This window comes from Carassius auratus, chromosome 35, assembly GCF_003368295.1.
Source record: "Carassius auratus strain Wakin chromosome 35, ASM336829v1, whole genome shotgun sequence".
In the NCBI taxonomy this organism is placed as follows: domain Eukaryota; kingdom Metazoa; phylum Chordata; class Actinopteri; order Cypriniformes; family Cyprinidae; genus Carassius; species Carassius auratus.
This window is the reverse complement of record NC_039277.1, coordinates 15,568,137-15,595,727: the sequence shown is the minus strand read 5'-3', so window position 1 is coordinate 15,595,727 and position 27,591 is coordinate 15,568,137. Positions and strand designations below refer to the sequence as shown.

Sequence of the window (27,591 nt, the reverse complement as noted above, 5' to 3'; positions counted from 1 at the left end):
AAAAGAGATACAAGCACATAAATTAGACAGTTGTTCATGCATATTGAAGGTCATATTATTAATTCATCATTACTGGAGGAAATATTTCACCCTCAAGAGAAGAGAAGAGAAGAGAAGAGAAGAGAAGAGAAGAGAAGAGAAGAGAAGAGAAGAGAAGAGAAGAGAAAGGAAGAGGGACTCTGTTTGTGTCTCACTAATGTCTTGAAGACATTTTTTTTTAATTGAAGACATCATTTTTTTTGTTTTTCACAAAGTGGTTAATGAAACTTGTGGTCTTTTTCTTTCAGAAGAAACATCTGAGAAGCATCTCAATCTGCTGTCTTTTTTCCATTTGAAGAAACGGTTTTTAAATAGATCTACTTTTCTTTTCTGTTGATTTTTAGTGTGACTGTATTGAAACCTACAATGCATATGAAGCCCTAAAGGATGCAAGTGGTAAATTATTGAGAAATCTTTCTCAGGAGAAACATCTGAGAAGCAGGAGGGCTTTTGTTTGGGTCTCTAAAGAGAAAAATTGGACCTCAAATTGAGATATCTGAGCACAGAATGAGATATTATTGAGACATCTATTAAAACTCCAGAGGATTATTGAGATCTTTGTCCTCAAGAAAACATCTGAGAGTCTCCGTATGCTCTCCATTTCATTCAGGAAAAAGCATTTGAGATAAAAAAAAAGTTTGTGATTTTTATTTTCTGTGTTGATTCTCAGAGTTCTCCCTTTACCAACCTTCTACCGACCACAAAGTTATTGTGATGAAAGCAATGACAAGCGGCTGGTGTTGTCAGAAACCACACGGTGGCTTTGTTGTGGTCACGTGTGTGACGTGTCAACAAGTACGTATAGCCTTGCAGATGATACTGTAATAGCTCACTGTAATTGCTCTATTCGGATGGAGGAGTTTCGACACAGTGTGGTTTATTCCGGGTGAGCGCTCGGATCTCGTTCCTTGTCTAGCATTGGTGGACCTCCAGGGAGGTGCAGTGCACTAGAGCCGTTTCCTAGGCAACCTTTTTTTTTCATCAGGGTTTTGAAATGAGGACCTGATGTGATTGTTAGCAGCTTGGGCTTGTGCCATTGAGTATGTGGCTCTGTCTTAGCCTTCACTTCCCTGAAACAACATGACATCACTGATTCCCATAACTGACATATCATTTGACGGACACACATTAGCACGCCGTCAATAGGAAATATGCTTATGTAAGGGGTTTGGATTCATAATAGATTTATTCAGTTTTGTTGGGAATCCACATTATGATGCGACTGTATTGGTTATTTGAACGTATGTTTTTAATGGCACTTGCAATCATTTTTATTGATTGATTGTAGTTTACGTGAAGTGCATGATTATATTTTCAAGTGCTATCATCATCTACAGTCACTAGCAATCAATTTCAAGCAAGCATTACTTTTACTATTGATTAAAAAGACAAACATTTCCCACAGACTGGACCTGAGTCATATTTAAGGTGTAGAACACCCTGGCAACCACTTAGCAACAGGCCAAATATCAGTCAAAACACATCAAAACAGTTTTGCACCAGCATTTTTTTTTTCAGCAAATGAATTCTACAGAATGAAACATTGTGATCATCTGAGAAATATTGAAATTCGTGGGTTTTTGAAAATACCTGAATAGTAAATGTTAAGAATTGATACAAAAATAAAATATGCATTCAAAAATAATTTTATAAAGATAGATTGCTTTACAAGACCAGTTTGAAACTATAATTCGCAATTGCTGAAAATCATACAACTATACTTATAAAGAAATAAATTCATAAACCCTTTTGCAGGAAGATAATGGAATTCATGGCAAAATATGGTAATTTACAAAATGGCAAAAAAAAAATCGTAACATTCTTTACTGATGCTCAGGGCACGAATTGAGGGGGGATGCAGGGAAATGGCATCTGGGGAAGTGCAGTGTGGTAACCATTAGCCCCTTCATCCCATCCCGGGACCCCATGCTGGTGACCCAGACTGTCTGCTATCCCATTTAAGAGGCTTGATTTGAGGATTGCAGAATTCTTAACATTCTTTGCTGATGCTCAGGGCTCGATTTGAGGGGGGATGCAGGGAAATGGCATCCACTTTGTTGATAAAAATGGCAAAAAGCATCCACTGTAAAACCACCATCCCACCCTACCATCCCCTTTAGTTTAATAATGTTGTGTAAAGCATATCATGCAAAAGAAATCAAACAATCAACAATACAAACAATCAGAACTTAATATTGTAAAAAGCTGCATACAAACTCAAAAATGTTTCAAGCTGGACTTCTGACATTCTTAAAATGATGACAACAGAGGGTATATTTCCTTGATTAGAGTTTTAAGACATTCTCCTGACAAAATGTTATTATTAGGGCTATCAGTCGATTTACATTTATGCATTTGGCAGATGCTTTTATCCAAAGCGACTTACAGTGCATTCAGGCTAACATTTTGTAATGTTATTTACCTAACATGTGCTCCCTGGGAATCGAACCCACAACCTTGCGCTGCTAACGCAATGCTCTACCACTGAGCCGCAGGAACATTTAATCGCATGTTTATTCACATATTTGATCGCAATTAATTGCATGATTGTCATAAGTTAACTCGTAACTTAATCACACATTTTTACCTGTGCTAAATGTACCTAAAATTAATACTTTTAACATGAACATGTACAAATATTTAAATTAAATTAATGTATTTAGCAGACGCTTTTATCCAAAGCAACTTACAGTGCATTCAGGCTATCAATTTTTACCTATCTATGTTCCTGGGGAATCGAACCCACAACCTTGCGCTTGTTCAACAAGATCATTGCCTTTTGAAAATAAATCGTCACATTAAGCCATATCGCAATTCTTGTCTTTCCATTCCCAAATTTAAGACCTCTTGAAATCATAATTAAGGCTTTCTTATACAATTTAAGGCTTTTTATGGCGTTAAATATAATACAATTCAACCTAGTATGTGAGCCTGTTCTAGCACACCCCCAAACAAAATCAAGACTTTCTAAAAGAGCATAATTGGACCCCTTTAAAAAGTTTAAAAAGTTGGCAAGCAAAATTCACTATCATATGTCACAGAAAACCAAGACTTTTACTTTGCAAAGCATAAAAATGCATTAACATGATACAATAATAATAATTATAATATAGATAAAGTGCTGGAACAATAAGGCAAGTGACATGATTGAGCTCTGAATATATTTATGTTGTTATGTTATGTTATGTTTTTTTGTTGTTGTTTTTTACCTCTATCTTTACCTTCTTCTCTATGTGAATATGAGCTTAGGTGAACTCTATACATTCAGCTGAATGAATCTTAGAGCAGATACAGTGTCAACAGAGAACAGTAGGAGGAGTTCTCTCAGTAATCGCATCTTTATTCCGATCTGAGCCGTTAATCGCCACTGCAAAGGCATCGCAGAGTGTTGACAAATGTGCGTCAAGCGCTCCTGCCAAAACAAAGACGGAACAGACTTCAGGCCAGCAGTATTGTCAGCTTCCCAGGAGAAATTTCCAGTCCAAATGTTTGTCCATTCATACAGCAGAGCTGGCACTGAAGCTGGCCGCCAGAACGGGATCCTCATTACCATTCCCTGTTGCGGATTTGCCTTCTGGGGAAGTGCAGTGTGGTAACCATTAGCCCCTCCATCCCATCCCGGGACCCCATGCTGGTGACCCAGACTGTGTGCTATCCCATTTAAGAGGCATGGTTTGAGGATTGCAGAGTAGACCCCAAAATGAGCCCAGGTGCATCATGGGCGGTATTTGTGTTCGTTCTTCATGTTAGTCACTTCTACAAGCAACTCAGTAGCTAATATATTGTGATTTGCCGTTTTATGTGGTAACAGATGGATGTTCATAGCAGACTGCGTCCAATGTTCTCAAATTACTAAATGGGAACAGTAATGAGAGGAAAAGTGTTTTTAATTAATTACTTTATATCCAAATTTCTTGGCTGGATTTTCCTGAATCGCCACACTTTGACTGTTTCCATAACATTTGTTATTTTGCTTTTCTCACACAATATTACAGTATTACAATATTATCACTATCTTAAATAGTGATGCTACCACTTTTTTTTTCAGAAGCGAGACCTCAGCTCATTTTGCTAGCATATACAACTCAATTTTCTAGAAAACACAGTGTCACAAAATACTACTTTGCTTTTTTCATGTCACATTCTTCCTAAGATTAATTTTAGTGAATCAAATCGTTCTGATGGTTTATTTCAATGAACTAGTTCCAGAAAAAGTAATTGATTTGTTTGAGTCCTTGCTCATAAGTCACTTTCACTTTCTGTTTTATTGAAATACTTAGTTTAAAAGTCGCTGATTAAATTTAGCAAAAATTATTTAAATGAAATATTTACATTATATTGCATTATAAATATTTTCTCTATTTTCTCTTTTTTAGATTTATCTGTGGTGCTTTTGTCTTTTAATTACGAAAATATTTATAAGTATTTATTTGAAGTTTTTTTTTTAAATGATTGTTACTTAAATATTTACGTAATATTAAATATGCATTTATCTTTATTATTGCTTCGATTGCTAAAATAAATAATGTTTTCTTGTTTCCCTCTGTTTTAGTTTTTTTTTTTTTTTTTTTTTTTTTTTTTTTTTTTTTTTTGTATTTATACATTTTTCTACAAAATATTTCTAAATATGTATTTAGCTAGATTTTAGTAGCTGTGTCCCTGCACAGAAGTCTTTTCTTTTTTTTATTGAAATATTTTGTTAAAAGTTGCTGTTCAGATTTAGCTCAGGTTATTTAAATGCTGTATTATTTAAATTAAACTGATATTTATATTTAATGTATATTTATCTTGATTTAGACAAATGATTGCTGTCAACATTTTTTTTTATGTCACATTAATAGTACTCCGATTGCGAAAATAGTAACAGAATTTTTTTTTCCTTTTTTTAGATTTATTTTTGCCGTTTTGTCTTTAATTTATTCAGCTAACTTTTTAGTAGCTTGTTTTGTAGTTAGCTACTTCTTTTTTAGTTGTTTGTTGTATTGTGAATTTATTAATAAAACAAAAAAAATTTTTATTGTTGTAATTGTAAAATTGTAATTTGGGTACAGTTCCCAGTGTTGACAAACATTATAGGTCATTTTTGCTTTTAGGGATATTTCTCAGAAATGTTGATGGCAGCTGCTTGTTTGGGGAATACTGTAAACATTACTAAAACGCATCTGATTTAACTTTATTCTCTGTTTGACAAGAGTTTTTGTTGAACATATTCTAATGTCGTACTCGGGGACTGATAATGCTGCTATTGTGCATCAAAACAATTCTGCTGAAGAATCACGAATGTTGAGACCCATTAACCTTTTTTCCACTCAGAGGGTGAATTTGTTCTGTTGTGATTGCTTGTGTGAAAGGTTGACACACTGTTGTTTGGCCTCTACTGTATATCAAGGCTGGATAAAGCTTCATTAAAGCAGGATACTGAATCGATCTTCTCTTGTAACACCGTCTGTAAGAAGGTATTTGTAGGTAGAAGACACTCAGTTTTTGTGATCTATTGCTACCTTCATGTCCTCTTGGGAAGATTCTGCTTGTGAGTTGTATTTAGTGATTTTTGTTGCATCACGGATTATCCTTTCTCCAGGCAAAGACTGGAAGCATTAAAATTGAGTTATTGAACATTATTGTATATGAAAATGTACATTTGTCGAAATTAGATTCTGTGATGGCACAACAATACTTTACAAAGCTTTTCTGGTCAATTCTGGTTAAAAGCTTTTTTAGTTATTTTATAAGCGCAGTATACATTGTGGCCATGTAAAGGTCAAAATCACAAGAAAAGCCATGATCACTAGAAACTGTGCACAGACTCTTATATCTCTTGGAAATAAAACTATATTTACTATTAATATAATAATGTTTTCCGAGATGGTTTAGTTCAGGGGTTTTCAAACTTGGATCCATGCAAAAAAAAAAGAAGGGGGAAATAATAATAATTTGTCAATAATTTATGTAATAATTTAATAATAATAACAGCAAATGAATTATTATTTTTATTAAGAACTTAATAAAACATATCATTAAATAATGTAATAATAGATTGTTATTATAATACGCTTATCTTAATTAAATTATTAATTCAGTTCTTATTATTGATATTACATTATTTAATGATACATTGGTTTTAATTAAAGTCATAATACTTAAATTTATAATAATAAAAAAATATAATAATAATAGCAATAATAATAAACAATTTAGTACATTATTTTAATTATTTTGTTAATAAATTTGTATCATTATTATTTCCTGTTTTAGTGAATCCACCTTGTAATATTTACAAATTATTTGTAACATTTGAATTATAAAATGACAAAACATACTATGATACTAGAACAATATTATGATTCTAAGATTTAGATTTATCTTTGGTGCTTTTGTGTTTTTAATTATGAAAATATTTATTTAAATATTTAGTTAAAAGTTATTTAGATTTAGCTAAACATTTTTAAATATATTATTTAAATTAAATATTTACATTATATTAATCTGACACAGAAATCTAAAAAAGGATAAACGCACACTAAATATAATTTCAATTGCTGAAATAAATAGGGTTTTTTTTTCCCCTCTGTTTTAGATTACTTTTTTGTGTCTTTTGTATAATACATTTATTTTAACTAAATTATTAATTCAGTTATTATTAGTAGTATTACATTATTTAATGATACATTGGTTTTAATTTTTAAATGATACTTTAATAATAATAATAATAATGTACTAAATAATTGATTTAATTATTATTTTAAATTATTTTGTTAATAATTTTTTATCATTATTATTCCCTGTTTTAGTGAATCCACCTTATAATATTTACAAATATTTTGTATCATTAGAATTATAAAATTACAAAAGATACTATGATACTAGAACAATATTATGATTCTATAATAATACTACTATTTTCAGAATGTAAATGTGTAAAGGATCTTAATGTTGTTAATACTAATAATACAAATAATAATAATGCCATTATTAGTAATATTACATTACTTAAAAATATGTTTATTTCAGTTAATTAGTTTTTATAACAAACGAGTAACTCCAGAGTCACTGATATTGTTATTATATAGTGGGCTGTCTGTTAGAAGTCCAGCGCTCTCCAGTCACTCATTCCTGCTCGCTGTCACAGGTCATTGATCTCATGAATCAGTGTTAATCAGGAACACGCTCTGTAAGCACCAGGAATCAAGTGGGCAGCACAGGTGGAGGGAGTCCCGCAGAAGCCTGTTGAGTTGTCAGAAGTCCTTTAATTAACATTAGCAGACTGCACACAGGAGGACGGACCTGCCAGGTGATGGCAAGGGTCTGGCACACGGGGACAAGCTCAAACGATTTACCCAGAACTTTTCTGCTTAACAGCATTTACCAACGTGCTCTGTGCTGCTGTTGAAAGGTTTTAGAGCAAAACCTGTGCTTAAATAGCCATTACGCTATACCCTGCCTGCTCAATATGCGACAAGCCACGCTGTTTTAATCCTTTTCCCTCTTCTCTTACATAAACTCCCAGCAGGATGTGCGTTTTATCAGTTCCCTCACAATTCCAAGAATGGCATTATTACACTCGGCGCTTCAAGCTTTCTGTCACATGAACGTAAAGCTCCCAGGTCCATTACACTCAAGTGAAACGGCCGCTTCAGAACCAAATTAAACCCCAGGTGCCACCGAGCCAAACGGTAACTGTAGTCACTGAAAAGTAACCGCTGAATATTTAATAATACAAATGCCTTTGCCAAAAGGTGGTAGGTTTACAATCGGTGGGGCGTGTGTTATTTCCACCCGTCTTAAGTTCTTGTTTACTGCTGTTTACATCGATTGTTTGTGAGGGTTACATTTTTAAGAAGTCATTTTAATGTGTATGCTTAATTCTAATGGAAAGTTCCCCTGAAAATGAATGAATAATAATTGTTCCATTATTTACTATCTTTCTCTTTAAATAAAATAGTTAAAACCAAATTAAAATTAATTAAAAAATTTGTTATCATGATAGATAGATAGATAGATATACTGTAGATACAGAGACACACACACACATTTTTGATATTAATATTAGTAATATTACTAATATATATGTGTGTGTATGTAACTATAATTATATGAATAATTATATTGTATATTAATAATTATAATAATGTGTATATTCATATTATTTATTGCTTGAAATATACATATAATGTTTTGATTTCTATGAAAACGTAGTACACAAAATATTGCTATTTATTACATTTATATATATATATATATATATATATATATATATATTTATATATTTATATATTTATATATATACATATATATAAATGTGTGTGTTTGTTTGTTTCATCATGTATATTTTATGATTGGGTTTTATCTAAAAAGATATTTTACAATTTATATATAAATATATTTTATTAATTGCAAATAATTAATTTAATTTATTTATTTTTATTAATACATTTCATCCTGACAGAGTCTTCCAATTTAGGTTATTTTGCCACTGAAACTGAAATTCATATGATTTAAGGATGAGTGTGTTTTTGGGTGAACAATCCCTTTGATTGTGCAACAAAAGCGTCAGTGAATCTCTAGGTTTTCAACTCATTTTCGTCACATCTTGTACACAGCGTTTAGTATTCAATTGTATTACAAACACCCGCTGCAAATCAACATCAACCAAAAGCTTAAACACATCACCATTAACACTTCTAACAGCTCGCTTTTAAGACAGTCGGACATCTTTGCTTATTACATTAGAGCCCGTTTGGTTTCCCCTGATTGGGATGCATGCTAAATGAAAGTTACTCTAATCAGAGGCCAGATTTTATTGCTGTGCCCTCGGCAGCGAGGGTTTTATGACTGACTGTGGACCCTGAAGAGCCGAGGGACGTTAGTTTATCTTTGTTGGTAGTTTTGATAGAGTGCTTGCTCAGCACGGAGGGCATTAGGCTCATTATTGTGCCGCTGCTATCAGGAGATGAGACTTCAGCATTACTGCAGGAAAACACAATATTCAGCCCCTCACAGCGGGATCTTATTTACCTCCACAAAAGATGGCTTCGCCGTCAATAAAACACCACGGATGTTCGCACGACTCTCTCAGTTGGGATTTTTATGTCGTCTTGTTGATGTAGATGAACTGTAGCTAAAAGTTCAGTAGCTGTTTTCATCGTCTAGCATTAGAAAACGCTCCAAGTCGTGTATTTCTCCACCTTCAGTTTGCCAGCAACTTCTTTGTTATTACTGGGCGGATGTGAGTGCATTTCCCCTGCTCATTTCCTTGTGTGCCGAGGGTAATCAGACTGTTGTGTCTAAGTGTGTGTGTGTGTCTCTCTTTGCATGTCAGTAAAGTCCACACACACACACACACACACACAGTCTGTAGTCATTGCGGCACAGTTTGTCTTGGTGCTGCGGCTATGTTGGTGTGCCAATCCTGCCTGGAGCCCAAGTGCTAGATGAAACATTCAGTCCCAGCCGGTTTGTCACTTGATGGCTGTTGTTGGATGGCAAAACAAAGATTTTCGTCATTACTGTACATCTCATCTAGTCCTCATGTACAGTGTTAACTGTAACTAAAAGCAGCAACTCTACGAACTTAACTACATTTTTCAGTAGCGTGACTGCGGCTCATGTTTTTACAAAACAATGGAGCTTTTCTAGTACTTTTTCCAGTGAGAACTGCTTAAAAAAGGATTCTGTTTTGTAGCAAAATATTTAGTAAAATGCCGCTGTTCATCACTGTGTTTAACTCTGTTATATAAATCAATGTGTTTTAGCTGATATTTTTATTACATTCATCATATTTATTTATAGGTTTCATAAGTATATAACATTTTCATAAATATAATTGTAATAATAATAATAAAATATATAAAAAATGATAGATAGATAGATAGATAGATAGAGATTGATAGAAGGTTTTGAATAAATATATAAATACATTTTAATAAAGTGGGCAAATAATACAAATCATATTTTTGTAATGATATTTAAATAATATATACATTATGTGTGTTATGATTTTTCATTAATTATAAATAATAATAATGTTAATAATAATGTATACAATATGTATTGTAATTTATAATATATATATATATATATATATATATATATATATATATATATATATATGTATATATACAATTTTTGTTTTAGAGGTTTTGAGTAAATAAATAAATAAATATTATTTTTGTAATCATTTTTAAATAACATAAATTTAGTGTGCACCCACATTATTTGCATTATTGTGATTATTCATTGTTAAATATAAATAACATTTATATAATAATGTTTAACATAATTATTTATATATATTTAGATGTGTATGTAAGGTAAATATATTAAAGTAATTTTAATAAATACAATTTACATATGTATATATAATATTATATTTATTACTATTGCTATTGCTAATATTATTGATAATACTATCATTAATAACAATTTATTTTTTAAGAAGAAGAGGAAAATGAAAATACATCAGAAAATGTACTAATAAATAATATTTGATTGATTAGATTGACTACACCACCGCGCAAGTTCGTTATTTCCAATGTAGGCACGCGCCATGCGCGCTCATAATGGAAACGACGCAGTCGCGATGCGCCCGTTTTTTCCATGTTTTAAAAACATCTCAACTTTGCAGAATGCCGCTAGCGCAACGCGGGTCATGTGACAAGAACTAACCAATTAGCTTCATCCTTTTCCCTAACAACGTTGAAAACTCAGCCAAGATGAAGGAACAGCTGTTCATAGCTGTATATGGATTGCTATTTTGAAATAAATTTAGAAGCAGAGCTACTGCGAGCGATTTTTAGTGTTGCAAATCCATTTATCCTTTGCTGAAATTTCCGTGTCTTCATGGAGAGAGCAGGTCATGGTTGCTTAGCAAAGGCAGACGCCTCAGGAGCGCTTCTGCCCGAGTGCTTTGGAAAGAAGGAAAAACGCGTTTTTAGGCGCGATATGTGAACGGCCCCTAAGACATGTAGATTTAGGCTTTCAGTCACTGTGTGTTTATGGGTGTGTGTGTGTGTTTGTCCTTGAGTGGTGAATGACCATCACAGTACAGTGTTTGGGGAAGCGCTGGTAGCTGTATATGTGTGTTTCACTGGAATTGTGTGTGTGTTTGTGATTGCAGAGTGCAGCAGCAGCTCCGAGTCCTGTCCTTGGAAACATGCCCCCAGGAGAGGGGATGCCGGTCGGCCCCGTTCCTCCGGGCTTCTTTCAGGTACACACACATGCATATGCTGCATAGCCAATATATTAAGTAAAAAAAATTACTATCAGACTGCTTACTGTGTACTACTGCATACTTTTTACTATGGATGGTCGAGTTGACTGCACTGAATTGTGGGAATATGCTTCCATTAAGTCTTCGAGGTAGTATACTGCAAAATTGCTCACAGATAATGTGTGTGTAAGTGAGTGACACAATCATATTTCTCTAATACTATTCGAATAATTCTATAGAAATTGTATAAATTATATATATTTTATATAATTTATATATATATATATATATTTTTTTTTTGGATGCACAGGTTCAGAGTGACTTAAAATAACTCATGTGTGCACACTCACGTCACATCTCTTCAGTCAACTCTTCTTCGCTTAGACCTTTGATTTTAACTGGATCTAGTCCATCTTGATCTTTCACTGGATTTTAGGGCTAAGGTGTCTTTGAATCCTATTATTTCTGTCTCCGTGAGCCATAACAAAGTATTAAAATTCCTCAAACATTTAACAAAGGCAGAGACGAAAGAACACGCACCTGTGGCTTATTTCTGAACGGCTGAACAGTTTTGCTTACTGTGTGATTGTAAAATCCACTTCAGACAAAATGACTGTGGTCTGGATACTTAAAAGAAAAGTTTTCTCTTTCACAAGCATGACCTTTGACCTTAGTGACTCCCAAATAAAGGTTGGCATGTTTTCATTTTGATCTGGTGTGGCTGTTTTGGTCTCGAATCACCGGTTTGAAGGAAAGATGTGCAGATGCGATGTGACCCAGATGCATAGAAAAGTCATTATCAAAAAAGAACAGAAACATCCTCTAGTATGTATGTTTGTTTAACTCAACACCTGTGAGGCACTGCTTAAGAAAAAGAGTTGAAAAAAGTGGCAGATGGGCCCCGTCAGCTTAAAGAGCGCTCATGAATCAGCCGTCTTTGTGCGTAACCTCGCTATCCTAAGGAGCTGTGGTATTTGATGCCCAGTTTGTTGTAATTGGTTTGATTAAGAGCGACAGGATTCCAGCAGCCTGACAGACTGAAACAGATCTCCAAGCTTGGGGTGGGGGGCGCAGGAATCCCCTGCAGATCGCTAATGGTGCTCGTCTAATAGAACGATAAGATAAGAAGATCAAATCATCTTTCTAAAGTGGCTCAACAAAAGCTCATCTGCCTCCTGCGGTTTCTGACGGGAACAGTCTGACTTGGTTATCAACATTTGAATTTGTTGCGTGTATACAGTCGAAGGGTTAACTAAAACTACAGCAAAAAAGAGAATTCATTATTAAAAATAATAAATATATAATAAAATAAACATTAACTGAAATAAAATATTTAAAAACTTAAAACGTATTTTATTTCAGATAGAGGCCAGGCCAATTACATACATTTCTGTATAATTCCTTTGTATTATTTGTAACAAATTATTGGATATTTTTTTATGTATTATTTAGGAAACCAATGAAATGCAAAAACATTAGAAAAATTGTAAAGAAAGTTTTGATTTTGCGAGGTTGTTATTGTTAACTAAAATAAAAAAATAAAAACTATAAAAATTTTAAATTAACTGAAAATAAAGCTTTTCTATTTGTTTTATTTCAGCTAGTTGCAAGACAAAAATGTGTGTATATATATATATATATATATATATATATATATATATTATATTATATATATATATATATATAAACATTTGAATTTTGCTTTGTGTTCTAAGTTGCAAGATTGTTGTTGGGTTATTGTTAACTAAATACATAAAAATGTTAACTGCAATAAAAGAAAATATATAAACAAATTGTATTTATTTTATTTAAGCTAGTTGCTAATCAAAATTGCATTTACATTAATTTTATATATAATTTCGTTTCATATTATTTGCATCAAATTCTTGCAAAAAATTGTTTTAGAATGTTGAAAAAATATAAAACACTGTGTACACCAATGCACAATTGTATCAGGGTTATTATAGTTTAAACTAAAAAAAATAAAACTTTGTTGCTTAAAAGTTAACTGAAATAAATACTGGGAAACAACGACGCATTATTATTTAACACATTAATTAACCTGACAATTTTATGGCCGTTAACGCAGTTGTTTTATTATTATGAAGTCGTTGGGTCACCTCCCACATACAGACAATCGGTAGGGAGGCTCCGATAATTTATAGTTATGTTTTGATTATTATTTATCAAACATCTTCCAAATTAGTTTTTTAAAATGTTAAAAAAAAATATCACAGGTTATATTATTATTATCTAAATTTAAAACAAAAAAAAGCACACTTTTAGTTTAAGCACTAAAATAAATAACTAAATTATATGAAAATTTATATTAGAAATATCATAAAACAATAATACTATATAGGCATATTTAAAAATGAAACTAATAAAAAAGTATTGAGTATTAAGTATTGAAAATATAAATATATAAAAAAAACTATAATAGTATAATCAGTGATACTAATATAACAATATATATTGTATATTATGGGAATAGTTCACCCCAAAATGGATTTTTTTTTTTGTCATTTACACTGTTTGACTTTCTTTCTTCTGTGGAACACAAATGAAGATCTATTGCAGAACCTCCAGACTGAGTGCTCTTATCCATAATGGAGGTTATCAAGCTCCAAAAAAATAAAAATAAAAAGTTCAACAGAAGAAAGAAAATCATATGGGTTTGGTACGACATAAGGGTGAGTTAATGATGACAGAATCCTCATTTCTTCTTTTCTTTTTTTGGTGAACTAACCATTAAATGGACATAGGCCATGCTTTAGCGGAGTGCTGTAGTGTTTCAGATGAGCTTCAGGCCAGCGGGAGGGCTCTGGGACCACACATGCGCAGAACAAGCTGGAGGATGTTGAAGTCAGGATGATTCCGGTGGAGCGAGAGCAGAAGAGCAGCAGTTGCATTATTAAAGGCACTGCATCCGCATTCCACTCCACTCCAGTATCTCCTCTTTAACTTTCTCTACACTCCCACTCTCTCCTCTCTAAGAACACTGAGGTGTATCATTCCTCACTCAAAGATTCTATTGTCTCCCGAGACGTTCTGTGCTGCCCTTTAAATGTGTTCTCAAAGCAACACCTAATTCCCAGCTGCCCCTTGCCCTCCAGTGCCCTGTCACTGATGGCATGACCTAATGTGACTTTTCACTTGCCAACAGTATATATTAAGTATTAAAGATGGAATATTATTTATATAGCATATATATATATATATGGACATAGGCCATGCTTTAGCGGAGTGCTGTAGTGTTTCAGATGAGCCTCGGCATAAGAATTATATGGTGAAATATAAATTCAAGCAATAGTTAAGCAAAGTCAAGCAATGGATGCTCTATTTGTGTTAACATCATTGTAGCTCGGCAGTAATGATTAGCTATAGTTTGCATCAAATAGCGGTGTAGCGTGGCAAAATATTAGGCTTTATTTATCAATTTTATGAGGTATGAATGAGATAGTAAACATACTACAAAAATATCATCTCACTTTCACTCATACAGTGGGTTTGGATATCATTTGTATTAAAATTGTATCATATTGTATTAAAAAAATAAAAAATTTATATTTTAGTAAATTTGTTCATATTGACTTATTGATTCTGCAAAGGGACAGTAAAGTTTTATTCTCTTAATTTAGCTATTTTATATATATGTGTGTGTGTGTGTGTGTGAGAGAGAGAGAGAGAATTTATATATATATATATATATATATATATATATATATATATATATATATACATAAATGAAAAATCGAAAAAAGCAAAAAGCAAAAAAGAAATAAATATAATTACAAAAATCATCTGTATCATTGTCATGTGTTTGTATTTAGTAGGAGTTTAAAAAAAGTTACATATATAATGTATGTGAGTGTATATATATATATGTGTGTGTGTGTGTGTGTGTGTGTGTGTGTGTGTGTGTGTGTGTGTGTGTGTGTGTAAATACATATAACCCTCCTAATTAGATTCATTATACAATATACAAGCTACTAAAATAAAAAAGCTAATTTTTTTTTAAAGGACAGCTTAACCGTATTTCAAATTCACCATGTCATGACATCACAATTTTTTGCTTTCATGTGATGCATGTATTTCTGAAAGAAACAAGTTTCGATCATCAGGAATTGATTGGATCGTGAAAACTTGATTTGTTTCAAAGGCTGAGCAAGTTATCATGTTTTAATAGAGACAGTATTGAGGATCTTGTAGTTTGAACGCAGCTTCCCGAGCACCGCTGGGCTGTAACAAACGCGTCCCCCGTACCATGTGGTCAGACGAGGACAAGCCTTTAATCTTTAAGCTCGGTGTGAAAAAATCCACAGATGCATCAGGCTTGTGAAGTGAATGCAGGCTGTTATATATGAGCATATATATGAGATCTGCTTCTCAGATGTCTGTGGAGGTGGGTGGAAGTTTCAGGAATTCCGGCAGATGGTTTGTCAGTCAGGTGTTCTGCGACTCTACTGTCCTCTACTGCGGCACATCTGCCTGTGCTGGAAATCATTATATCATCCAATTCATAAACTTTATTCTGATCCTAAAGTATTGAGACTTTAAAGTGCCATCTGTTTCATTTGTGTTAAATCAGCTAACACAATCAGAATGTGTATGTTAATGCAGAAATATATACATGTTTATATATATATATTCACAATGTTCTACATCCAGGACATCTGTGATGATGAGACTAGATCTGTGATGCCGTTAGCGTTTAGCATTGTTGAGGTTTTAATGATGGAAAATATGATCAGCAGAGAACACGGTGATAAGCGTTTCAAGTAAAGTTAGCATTTGTTCTGTCTTTGTCTTAGTGAATCAGCCTCTGCAACAGCCTTTGTCTGATTTCCAACAGAACTTTAGTGTAACAGTGCCCCCCAAAGACCCCAAAGCCACATAACACTGTCATTTCACCTATCTAAATCATTTTGGCTCAATGTATTTTAATCAGCTGGTGTTTTGGTGATTTGTTTTAGTGGATATATGAAGTCCGTTCATCACTATGAGCATGTTACAACAATACATTTTCTTAATTTTGGACATTATATCCATAGTTTTATCATTTCAAACATTGTTAGCTTGAAAAAATTGAAATCTAATGTAACATTCATGAAATTTAAAGAGAGAGTTCACCCAAAGATGATTAATTCTGTCTTTGTGTATTCACTCGCATATTGTTCCAAACTAGTATGAGTTTCTTTCTTCTGCTGAACCCAAAAGAAGATTTTGAAGAACGTGGGTAACCAAACAGGTGGAAGTCAGTGGCTACCGTCAACTCTTTGGTTACCCATGTTCTTGAACATATCTTCTTTTTTGGTGAAAATAAGAAAGAAACTCATCGTTTGTAACAACATGAGGATGAGGAATTAAAGACGGAATTCTAATTTTTGGGTGAACTATCCTGTTAAGTGTCTTAATACATTTTTGCATCACCTTGTACTCTTTGGATATCAGTGATTTGTCTCTTTGCCTTCTATGGAGCAGTGTCCAACACTTAATATTTCATGTGTGTAAGTTGATGTAACTTGATAACAGGGGAAGATGGTACTGCAGCAGGGCTGAAGGCCTTGGAGATCCACGTCCTGCTGATTAGAGTCAGAGTGAAGCATGCTGGGTATTACTCTGCTCCGAGTGTGAGATACTGCTCTTCCACCAGACTAATGGAGATGATTTACCCTGGGGATGCTTCAACTTGCTCTGGAGTTCTCGGTCTTTATCCGTAGGTTTCTGCAGGAGCTAAGCAATGACGTTCCAAACCTGTAGACAGAATCGTGTTTTCAGAGGACGCGCTGGGTCTAAAAGCTTGTCACTGGGGCAGAACTCTCACACATGTACACATCATCCTGACGTCTTTATTCCTTATCTACCCATCGAGGCAACACATTAGAGTTTGGGTTTGGGTATCCTGACAGTTTTTGATGTCATGTTCACTCATTCATTCTTTATCATTAATAAATAATCACTTTTTTTTTTTTCTGTTTTGCAAAAATTATATTTAAGGAGTAATTGATATGTTGATATTTTTTATTTTCTTGTTTTATTTAATAGAATTTTTTATTTCCAATAAAAAAGGCTGGTATTGTATATTTATATTACAATGTTTAAAAAATATATAATAATACACAATACAAAATAAAATAAATACTTTGTATGCTAAAAATATATCATGCATTATCATTTTACAAATGATTGATATTAGTCTGACTATGCCAATAAAAAAAAAAAAAAAAAAAAAAAAAAAAAAATATATATATATATATATATATATATATATATATATATATATATATATATATATATATAATTATTTATTTATTCATATTATATTATATACATAAAATGATGTCTTGAACCATGTGCAGTTGAAGACTGAAATGAAGCTTTGAAACACGAACACACTTGTACAGATTTACAATATCAATTATCAGTTATTGGTCACAATACAAATTAATTACATTTCTGCCTAATTTCTATAGCATGTCAATGCATTCTTGATATGGTTCTCTGATGTTCGCTTTTTACATTAATAAGTTGTAAAAATAGGAAAGTCCACAGGCACGTACAGACACGCTCAAAATTCCAGCCTTAAGCCGGATCACCTTCTTTGTGCCTTTTTTGCCAAAACCTGTTAGAGAGATGAATGATTGTGCCGGTGTGTTATTTTTAGAAAGCTTAAGCCATGAATTATGCAGTGGACAGATATTAGATTAGATGAATGGCCTGTTCGGTTTTATTCTGGCTTTTAGATATTAGACCTGGGCAGGTATTCATAAAACATCACACACAGTATATATGTGTATAAAGTATATATACACTACACTGAGGGATTTGGTTGTTGATCAGCATGGCTTGTAACCTGAGGGTAGTAAACCGGGACTGAGAATGTACTGTCTGCTGGTTCTACCTGTAAGGAGACCTTTGTGTTCACCTCGGTGAAGTCCACAGACCTCACTCATCTATTATTAAAGAGGACAAATGCAGGCCTCTCACCTCGGTCCATAATTAATCAGTGACTGAGGTGTGCAGGAACACAGTGAGCATGTCAGACAACGCTGAGCAACCCAGCCACTTACTCTTTCTAGTCTACAGTAGGTACATCATGATCCAGGCTTCAGCAGTCGACAGTCAGAGATCTCAAACACTCAAAAAAAACAATTCTTCAAGAAGACTATAGAGTCAACTTGAATATTATGGAGCTATAATCACACGGTGTGTGTCTGAGACCATGTTGAGATGTCCACAAATGAAACTTAATACTCCAATAATTCTTGTGAGCAATAAACTTTACAAGTTTACAAGTTTGCAAACTGTAAAAAGGCTTAAAATATATATATATATATATATATATATATGTGTGTGTGTGTGTGTGTGTGTGTGTGTGTATTAATCCATTGTACAATTTGCATACTTGATAATTTCGAAAGTTTTATTGCATTATATTGCATTTATTGTAATATAGTATTTATGTCCTGATCTAGTATATATAATTCATGTAGATATTGATCTTGTGTAAACTAAACTTTTGAACCAGTTCAGTAAAATTGTTCAGAACAGCCTGAATGATTCAATAGTGAATTGATTTGAATCGAATGGCTTTAAACATTATCACAGATGATTATAGTAGAAAGTGTATTGGTCAAACAGTGTGAGATCCCTGAATACATGTGAAATTTAAATCTAATAAAGTAATATAAAATGAGAGTATTTATGTTTTACCAGTGTGATATGGATCCTCGTGGAAAGTACTCCAGCAGCCTGCTGTTGCTATGGTTACTTCCTTAGGCGATCACGACTCACACTCTGAAACTGAACTTACTCTTACTTTTGTGTTTGTTGAGATGTTCCTTACGCAGAACTAAATCTGTTGAGCGTCTGCTTTTGAAGACCCTCAACGTGTTGTTTGGACTTCAGAGCTTCTGTAATTCAGACTGTATTTTATAAGAGACGCACACACACACACACACACACAGAAATGTGGCTGAAAATGCATCATGTATGTGTCGAGTTCAGGGCATCTTCTCTTCACGTCTACGTTACCTTTGATGAACAAAGAGCTGCATTTTCATGAAAACTGAGTGAAGACATCTCATTTTCTCTTCATAATAACGGACTCTGAATGAACCTCTTATTGCTCTTAATTATTGATAGATGTTGGCCACTCGTCTGAGCTTTGATCTCTGAAATGAGACGTTATCACCAAGCCTTGTGAACTGATCAATAGATACCTTTTAACTCTTCATTTATTTATAGAAGGGACTTATGACTATAGGGATGTATTACTACATACAGTGCATACATGCATATAAATATATATATAGACAGAAAAAAGCTTAAAATTCAAATATCGGCATTGGCCCGATATGTAAAATGATGTCAATATGTTTTGCTGATAAGACGAGTAACTCACCTGTGCTCGGTGTGTGCTTGCAAAAAGATCACATCAGAATTGTATTAATATTTCACAGTATTTCTGTTTTACTGTATGTTTGCATAAGAGATTTCCTTCAAAAGCATTGAAACATCTCACAGACCTGAGCATTTGATCTGTGGTGTAAATAGGGATGTTTTCTAGAGCCTTCTCGTCTTAGATCCATGTATTATGTTTATTTTGTCATCAAGGGTTTTTTCTAAATCTTACCTAAGACGTGGAGGTGGAAATGGGCCTCGTTCGGTTGGATGCTTGGAAATAATTGTTTTCTGTTCTCCCGAGACTTTCTCTGCGCTATTGATTTGCTCGAGCTTTAAGTATATAACCCTCAGAGCTGAAGTAAAGCTAGTTCACTGTGTGTACTGATCTTAAAAAAGACTGCAGGTCAGTCTAGATGGTCACTGCTGGCTATCTAGATGCTGCTTTAGTCACTGTTAGAGGAATGTTACTCAGTTTTGATTTGATGTTGACTTGAGAGGAGAGAGTTGCTGATTTCATGTGATATCTCTTCTTTTTTTTAGCCTTTCATGTCATCACGTTATCCTGGCGGCCCCAGACCTCCTCTCAGAATACCCAACCAGGTGCTTTTTCCATTTCAGTTTTGTTTTAATGCACAATGACATCTCAAGGCAGAAATACAAACTCTTAATGGAGTGATTAGAGCTTGAAATGTTTTATTTTAGTCTTGTCTAATTAACTTGCTGAGTCATGCTAAGACTTTTCAGCCAAGGCTAATATTTCCTTTGAATAATGTTTTTTTCCCCCATTCCTGTCGGCTTAAGACTACACAACTTTTATTTCCAGTCAGACTGTCTCAGTCACATAAATGTGGTATTTTGGGTCCTGATCTAATGGGAACCTAATGGGCCTCATCTGCTCGTGCTAGGAAGATGTTGACAAGAGTAAATTCATTTGTTCATTTGTACTGTATGTTACTGGTTCAGGCGTTAGGTGGAGTCCCTGGAAACCAGCCGATGTTACCCAGTGGCATGGACCCATCGAGACAACAAGGTTTGCTTGCAAATAATTAATGAAACCCTCTTATAATGGGAACTTTGCAAAAAAATGTTTGGGTTATATTTATCACCTGAATGAAAATGAAAAATAAATGATATTTTGAATTTGAAAAGAGAAAATGAAGCCTATTTTAGGACCATTTTTTTCATGATGACATTCTTTTCATAACATTTAAGCACTTTTCCCCCAGAATTCTAATTATCAAAATGGAAAACAAATCTCATTCTCATTATGGTAATTCAGTAATGAAAATCAAGTCTAGACACATATTTTTTTTCATAATGAATTAAATATTTCCATGCTGTTTAAATGCGTTTTAATGTATATTTTTCATTTTATAGTAATGATAACAATTAATTGCTGGTTAATTGTCATGAAAACATCATGAGCCTAAATAAAAATTGGTCATTTATACTATCATGTTAAAGATACACTTTTATTATTCTAATATGTATATTACTATAATAATAATAATAATAATAATAATATTTCCATATTAAATTTACATTATTATTATTATTTCAAACTATATTTTAATAAAAAATTGTTTGGTACCATATATTATTTTTGGAGGGGGTGAAATATTATATTATTTTTTTAATTTCTTGACCATTTTCATGAGATTCACCTAATGCTTTTACCACTAATTTCTATTTGATCATTTGATTGGTTAGGTCATCCAAATATGGGCGGGGCTATGCAGAGAATGACTCCGCCCCGAGGGATGGTACCTCTTGGGCCACAGGTAAGCCCATCACACCCGTATGTTTGGATGGCTCATCTAAACTGTTCGCACGGACACTTTTTACTACATTTCTTTCTATGGTTTCAGGCATATGGAGGAGGCATGAGACCACCACTCAATGCTCTTGGAGGACCTGGGATGCCTGGGATGAACATGTATGTACTTTTTCTAAGTATTTGCCTAAGAAAAAGATTATTTCCTATTATAGCCTTAAAATAATCAATGAGTACAACACGTCTCATCCTAATATAGGGGTCCCGGAGGGAGGCCGTGGGCAAATCCACCAAATTCCAACTCGGTGAGTCATTTCTCCAATCAGTCGTTGTGAAATGTCAGCCACTACATCTGTAGGTAAATGTTTGCACTTGAAGAGCATCTGATTTGTTGACATTCTCTGTTTTTTTCTGTCTGACCGGATCCACGTGGCATTTAAGATCCCGTACTCCTCGGCATCTCCAGGGAGTTATGTGGTAAGTGTCCTGACCTTCTTCATTTACAACAGCAATGAATGCTCACGTCCAGCTGTTAGACACGCAGCAAATCGCAGTGGAACCCAATTAATGTTGTTACTAGTCATTACTAGAACATATTAAATACTGTACTTTCAAAAGTTTGGTATAATGAAGATTTTTTATTATTGAAAGAAGGCTTTTCTGCTCGCTAAGACCTCATCTATTTGACCAAAACTACAGTCAAAAGAGTAAAATCGTGAAATATTATTGCAATTTAGAAGAGCTGTTTTCTATTGTAATATATTTTGAAATATAGTTTATTCCTGTGATCAAAGCTGATTTTTCACATGATCTTTCAGAAATCATACTAATATGCTGATCTGCTGCTGTTCAAGAAACATTCATTATTATGATTTTAGTCGGAAGACTGGAATAGTATTTTGTCGATCAATTTATATGAGCTGCAAAATGACATTTGATTGTCGTAAGTGAAGTTTTGCTTAAAACAAGAATAATTATCTGCCAGTGAGATCTGAAAAAAAAATCCTCTTTGAATTCTTTTTTTTTTTAAGCTTAAACTTTTTTAAACTTAATTTTGATAGATTCCTCAAAAAACAAGATTTAATATCTTAAGTAATTTTGCTTTTATAGCAAAAGTTTTTTGATTTAAGAATTATTTAGATATTTGTACTTGATATATGAGTATATTATGTAATATATATATGCTTAAATAAGGCATATAGCTTGTAGAAAGATGTCTTAATATCTGGTGAAATATCAAATGAAAGTCCTTCACACAACTAGACACTGCCAGACACACGGAAGCACATGTGAGATACCCAGTGTAATCAAACACGTCATTTTAAGACATTTACACAAGATATTCTGTTAAACCGCTGTCAGTAACTCCCTGCTGAGATGATTTGTGGAAGGGAAGCTGTGCTAGCTTACTGAAAGCAGCCAGACAAGACGAGCTGCTCGGGAAAGCAGAGCCGAGTCAGCAGAGAGGAGGAGAGATAATTAGATTTGGGAAGAGGGAGGATGGAGCAGATATGCCCAGTGCTGACCACAGCAAGGGCCTCGGGCCTCTGTCATGAACCACACACACACACAGGACTGTCCTCTCATTTACACCTGTACGTAGCACAAGTGCATGCAAATATAACTAATTACTGTGTGTTACATAAGATTCAGAACAATATTTTTCTTTTCTCTTTCTCAGGGTCCACCCGGAGGAGGAGGGCCCCCGGGGACTCCCATCATGCCTAGCCCTGCAGGTAGAACCGCAGAAGATGGTTTTTCATACATAGTTAAATTTAATTATGAACAGATATATTGAGATGAAAAAATAAAATAAAATTATATCTCATTAAAAAAATAACACACCCACACACAGATTTTAGAATTTTTACAATATCATTTTTTTTTATATACATGTATATAATTACATTTTTTTATAATTAGTAATTTATAACAATTCTCATATTTAAATAATGTTAAAGTGTTAGATGTTAATTTATATTTATTTAAATATAATGTATTTTTAAAAGATACCGTTGACATATTATTTTACTTTAAAAATATTACATTTTCTATTATAACAATAAATGTTTTTGTATTTAAAATATTTTTAAGGATTTGATTTATTTATATTTGTGTATAATGTTGTTTATTTTATTTAATTTATTTTGATCATTTTTATTTTTAAGATTTAGAAATATTTTATTATTCCAAATGCTTTTTCCAACCATATCAGCTGAGCATTAGCTAAAATGTGTTTGATGAGCTTGTGTGTTTGGCTCTTCCTCTACAGACTCCACAAACTCGGGAGAAAATATTTACACTATGATCAACACAGTGCCGCCCGGAGGAAACAGACAAAATGTAAGAGAGCATGATGAGCTTAAAATATTTACACATGCATCTCGGTTCACAATGAGGTGCATTTCTTCATTCTGTATTTATTGACAAAACTTTCTGCTCTGTAGTTTTTATAATAACATTATATGAGCCATGTGTGTGTGTGTCTGACAGTTCCCTATTGGTCCGGGTGGAGATGGTCCAATGGGCAGCATGGCAGGAATGGAGCCTCATCACATGAATGGATCATTAGGTAAGAGCGTCTCTAATACAAACAAGCACTTTAGAACGTACTCTTGGACATCTTCGAGTGCTGTCTACTTACTTTACTTGGACAGTATCAAAGCATGTCATAATTCAATGTGAAATTGCAGCATTCATGCTTGATTTATTGAGTTGTCATTTTTTTGCCTTGCATGATTATGCCACCTTGTGGTCATTGTGGTCATTAATCACGCATTGTAAAAGTTCTACCTTTGCAGCTATAGGCCTACATCTACAACATAATTTAATATCAGAAATCTGTATTTTTATTTCCTTAGGGTCAGCTGACATGGACAGTATGTCTAAGGTAAGGGTTGCTTTTTCAGATTATAAGTAGGACTGTCAGTTTATTAAATATTTTAATCAAATTCATTACATGGTGAAAGATGGGCATTTTTGAAAAAGTTCAGCTTTTATTATAATTATTATTATATAAATGGGTAAACTGACAGCCTTAATCTTCATACACAAGTTGAGTCATCCACAAACCTTATTGGACTGAACAATCAAACTATCTGTCTGTACAGAACTCTCCTGGTAACCTAAGCATGAGCAACCAGCCTGGGACTCCTCGAGATGATGGAGAAATTGGCGGGAATTTTCTCAACCCTTTCCAGAATGAGAGTGTATGTCATTTCCTGTCTGCCAGTGCATTTGTGATTTCACTTTGACTAGAGCCCACTCATCCATCAAATAGTTTATTTAATGATCGTTTTATGTATTTGTAATTTTTTTGTGTATATTTAAATTATAAAAATAACATTTTATATAAAAAAATAAGTGTGCATGATTAATTTAAATGCATATTTTCATATACACTAAAAGATGACAATTTCCAAAAAAAATTACTCACCCTAAGGCCTTCCAGGATGTAGATTTTGTTTCTTCATCAGAACAGATTTGAAGAAATGTAGCATTCCTTCACTTGCTCAACAACGGATCCTCTGCAGTGAATGGGTGCCGTCAGAATGTAAGTCCAAACAGCTGCTAAAAACATCACAATAATCCACACCACTCCAGTCCGTCAGTTAATGTCTTGTTCATCATTGTTTCTAAGTCTTCTATCCATAATATTACTTTCTACAGTGAAAAGTCTTCTCTTGTGAATCAGGAGAGAAATATGAACAGATTAAGCACCATTTAAAAGTGAAAACGGTTCTAAACAAATATGTCTGTCGTTTGAAGTTAAAAATGCTTTAACGATGGATTTGTTTCTTACAAACACGCAGCTTTCCGCTTCACAAGACATTAACTGATGGACAGAAGTGGTGTAGATTACTTGTGGATTATTGTGATGTTTTTATCAGCTGTTTAAACTCTCAATCTGACGGCACCCATTCACTGCAGAGGAACCATTGGTGAGCAAGTGATGCAATTCTACATTTCTCCGGACATTATGAAGAAACAAACTCACCTATATCTTATAAAGATGGCCTGAGAGTGAGTCTGTTTTCAGCCACTTTAAACTCTAGGGTGGATAATTCCTCTAAAGTTCTCAAAAACTCTTATGTCCTAACAGTATTCTCCAAACATGACCATGAGTGTGTGAAGACCTCATTTGGAAATCCACCACGTGACATGGAACTTGTGCAAGCGCGCTGTAGCCAGCCCTCTTCTGCTCTCTGAAGAATATGGGTCCAAGCCTCCCCTTTCTCTCTCATTCCTTCATTTCCTTTTTTCTTCCAACATCATTCTTTCACCTCCTCGGCCGCGTCACACCGAGAGACCAAGCTGAACCACGTTGGGGCGAGAACGACGATTCAACAACCTGTCTATATTTACGTATATCTTTGTGTATATATGTGGGTGTACATTCAAAGTTACATGTGCATGTGTATGAAAGGACATATATTGATCCTAGAACGAAAGACGATGGACTTGAACTGTTTTTAACGAAAACAAAAATCATATTTTGTAAATCGACAGATCTATGTAAACCGATTTATTGCAGGAAACATTTATTAAGATGCAAGGGGGGGAGGGGGTCAAGTTGGTAAAATGACATAATCGCAATGCTAAAAAATAAATTACGACGAGAGAGTTTGAGTCATATTTTATTGAAACAGAGTAGAGTTGTCACTAACAGAAATGTGTTCGTAATTCCAGCTGACGTCTGTGATTTATCATTTATCATTTGCTCCTCAAGTGCAGCCCAATCTGATCGTCACTCTGGAGGTTTTGTTTGTATATAAAGGAGATTTATTTTTCAGGACGATGCCTACGAAGAACAGCCATTCCATATGTTCGCTTCAAAAAAATCCAACCGGGCGACACCAGAGGAACGTCCCCCGAAACTGAGATCGTCGCACTAGCTTCAGTCACCGTAGAATATTTCTGTCATGTTTTGAAAACACTCCTGATCATGTAACGTACACGGATACAGCGTTTACCGCTCTTGTATTACAACGTTTTCTTTGTGAAAATCTTTGCATGTGAATATGGGAAGGAAGGAAAATTTTATGGAAAAATGAGACTGGTCCATTCAGAGGAAGGAATTATAATTCCGTACATCTGTCATTCTAATAATCGACTTATTTATACAGCCGTTGTTGTGTCACCCGGAGAAACTGTGATTTGCTTTGTTTTAGTTTTTAGTTTTTTTTCAAGTGGAATTATTATTATTATTATTATTGCAGATTTTCTCAAATATATATGTGAATTTTTTATAGCTTGGGGATCTGATTCATCTGTGTCTCTGTGAATTATTTAAAACAATACTGTACAATAACAGGTGTTTTCGTGTTTATTTGTAATAACTTTTGCCCGATTTTTTTTTTCCTGACTATGAGAGGGATCCCACCATGAGTGTACAACATTTTCATTTGACTTACTTGATGTTTGATTTTGTGAAGTGTTTATTTTCTACCTTGTGTTGACTTTTGTAAATACACAGAGAAGTTTTGGATATACTATACTGATATAAAGCTTCTCATTGCTGTTTAACAGACTGTCAAATCATTTTGCTTGTTTTTTTTTATTATTATTATTTTATGTACTAAGCTAGTGTTCATTGACAAATATTTCTGTTGATACAAGATAAAATATATGCCGATTTTAGCTTTTATAATCTAAAGATTAACTTTTTATCATATTTATGCGCAAATTATTAAAGGGTTACTCCACCCCAAAATGAAAATGTTGTCATTAATCACTTACTCCCATGTCGTTCCAAACCTGTAAAAGCTTTGTTCGTCTTCAGAACACAATTTAAAATATTTTGGATGAAAACCGGGAGGCTTGTGACTGTCCCATAGACTGCCAAGTAAATAACACTGTTAAGGTAAAGTATGAAAGACATCATCAGAATAGTCCATCTGTGGTTCAACCGTAATATTTTGAAGCGACGAGAATACTTTTTGTAAGCGAAGAAAAGAAATAACGACTTTGTTCAACAATTCGTTTGTCAACAGTCTCCTCTGTGTCTCTTCATATCACCGTATGGATTTGGAAAAACATGGGAGTAAGCGATTAATGACAAAAAAATGTAATTTTGGGGTGGAGTATCCCTTTAAGGTTTAGCAAGTAAGCCAGATTATTAGTCAATTATCTATAAGAAATATTATAAAATACAATTTAC

General features: G+C 33.7%; 1 protein-coding gene across 2 annotated transcripts in view; it reads left to right on the top strand.

The window, feature by feature from the left end:
• The window catches only part of LOC113054590 (single-stranded DNA-binding protein 2), a 60,144-nt gene extending 33,172 nt beyond the window's left edge, over positions 1 to 26,972 (top strand). The window contains exons 5-17 of one of the 2 annotated variants that reach the window (XM_026220240.1): positions 11,156 to 11,245; positions 20,198 to 20,257; positions 20,621 to 20,687; positions 21,368 to 21,438; positions 21,526 to 21,593; positions 21,691 to 21,736; positions 21,873 to 21,908; positions 23,113 to 23,167; positions 23,704 to 23,774; positions 23,925 to 24,003; positions 24,293 to 24,321; positions 24,542 to 24,640; positions 25,534 to 25,563. In XM_026220240.1, coding sequence (XP_026076025.1) covers positions 11,156 to 11,245; positions 20,198 to 20,257; positions 20,621 to 20,687; positions 21,368 to 21,438; positions 21,526 to 21,593; positions 21,691 to 21,736; positions 21,873 to 21,908; positions 23,113 to 23,167; positions 23,704 to 23,774; positions 23,925 to 24,003; positions 24,293 to 24,321; positions 24,542 to 24,640; positions 25,534 to 25,563 — 801 coding nt within the window. Of the gene's footprint in view, positions 1 to 11,155; positions 11,246 to 20,197; positions 20,258 to 20,620; positions 20,688 to 21,367; positions 21,594 to 21,690; positions 21,737 to 21,872; positions 21,909 to 23,112; positions 23,168 to 23,703; positions 23,775 to 23,924; positions 24,004 to 24,292; positions 24,322 to 24,541; positions 24,641 to 25,533 lie in introns of both variants that reach the window. The other variant, XM_026220238.1, reaches the window with a different exon arrangement.
• Positions 26,973 to 27,591: the final 619 nt, after the last annotated feature.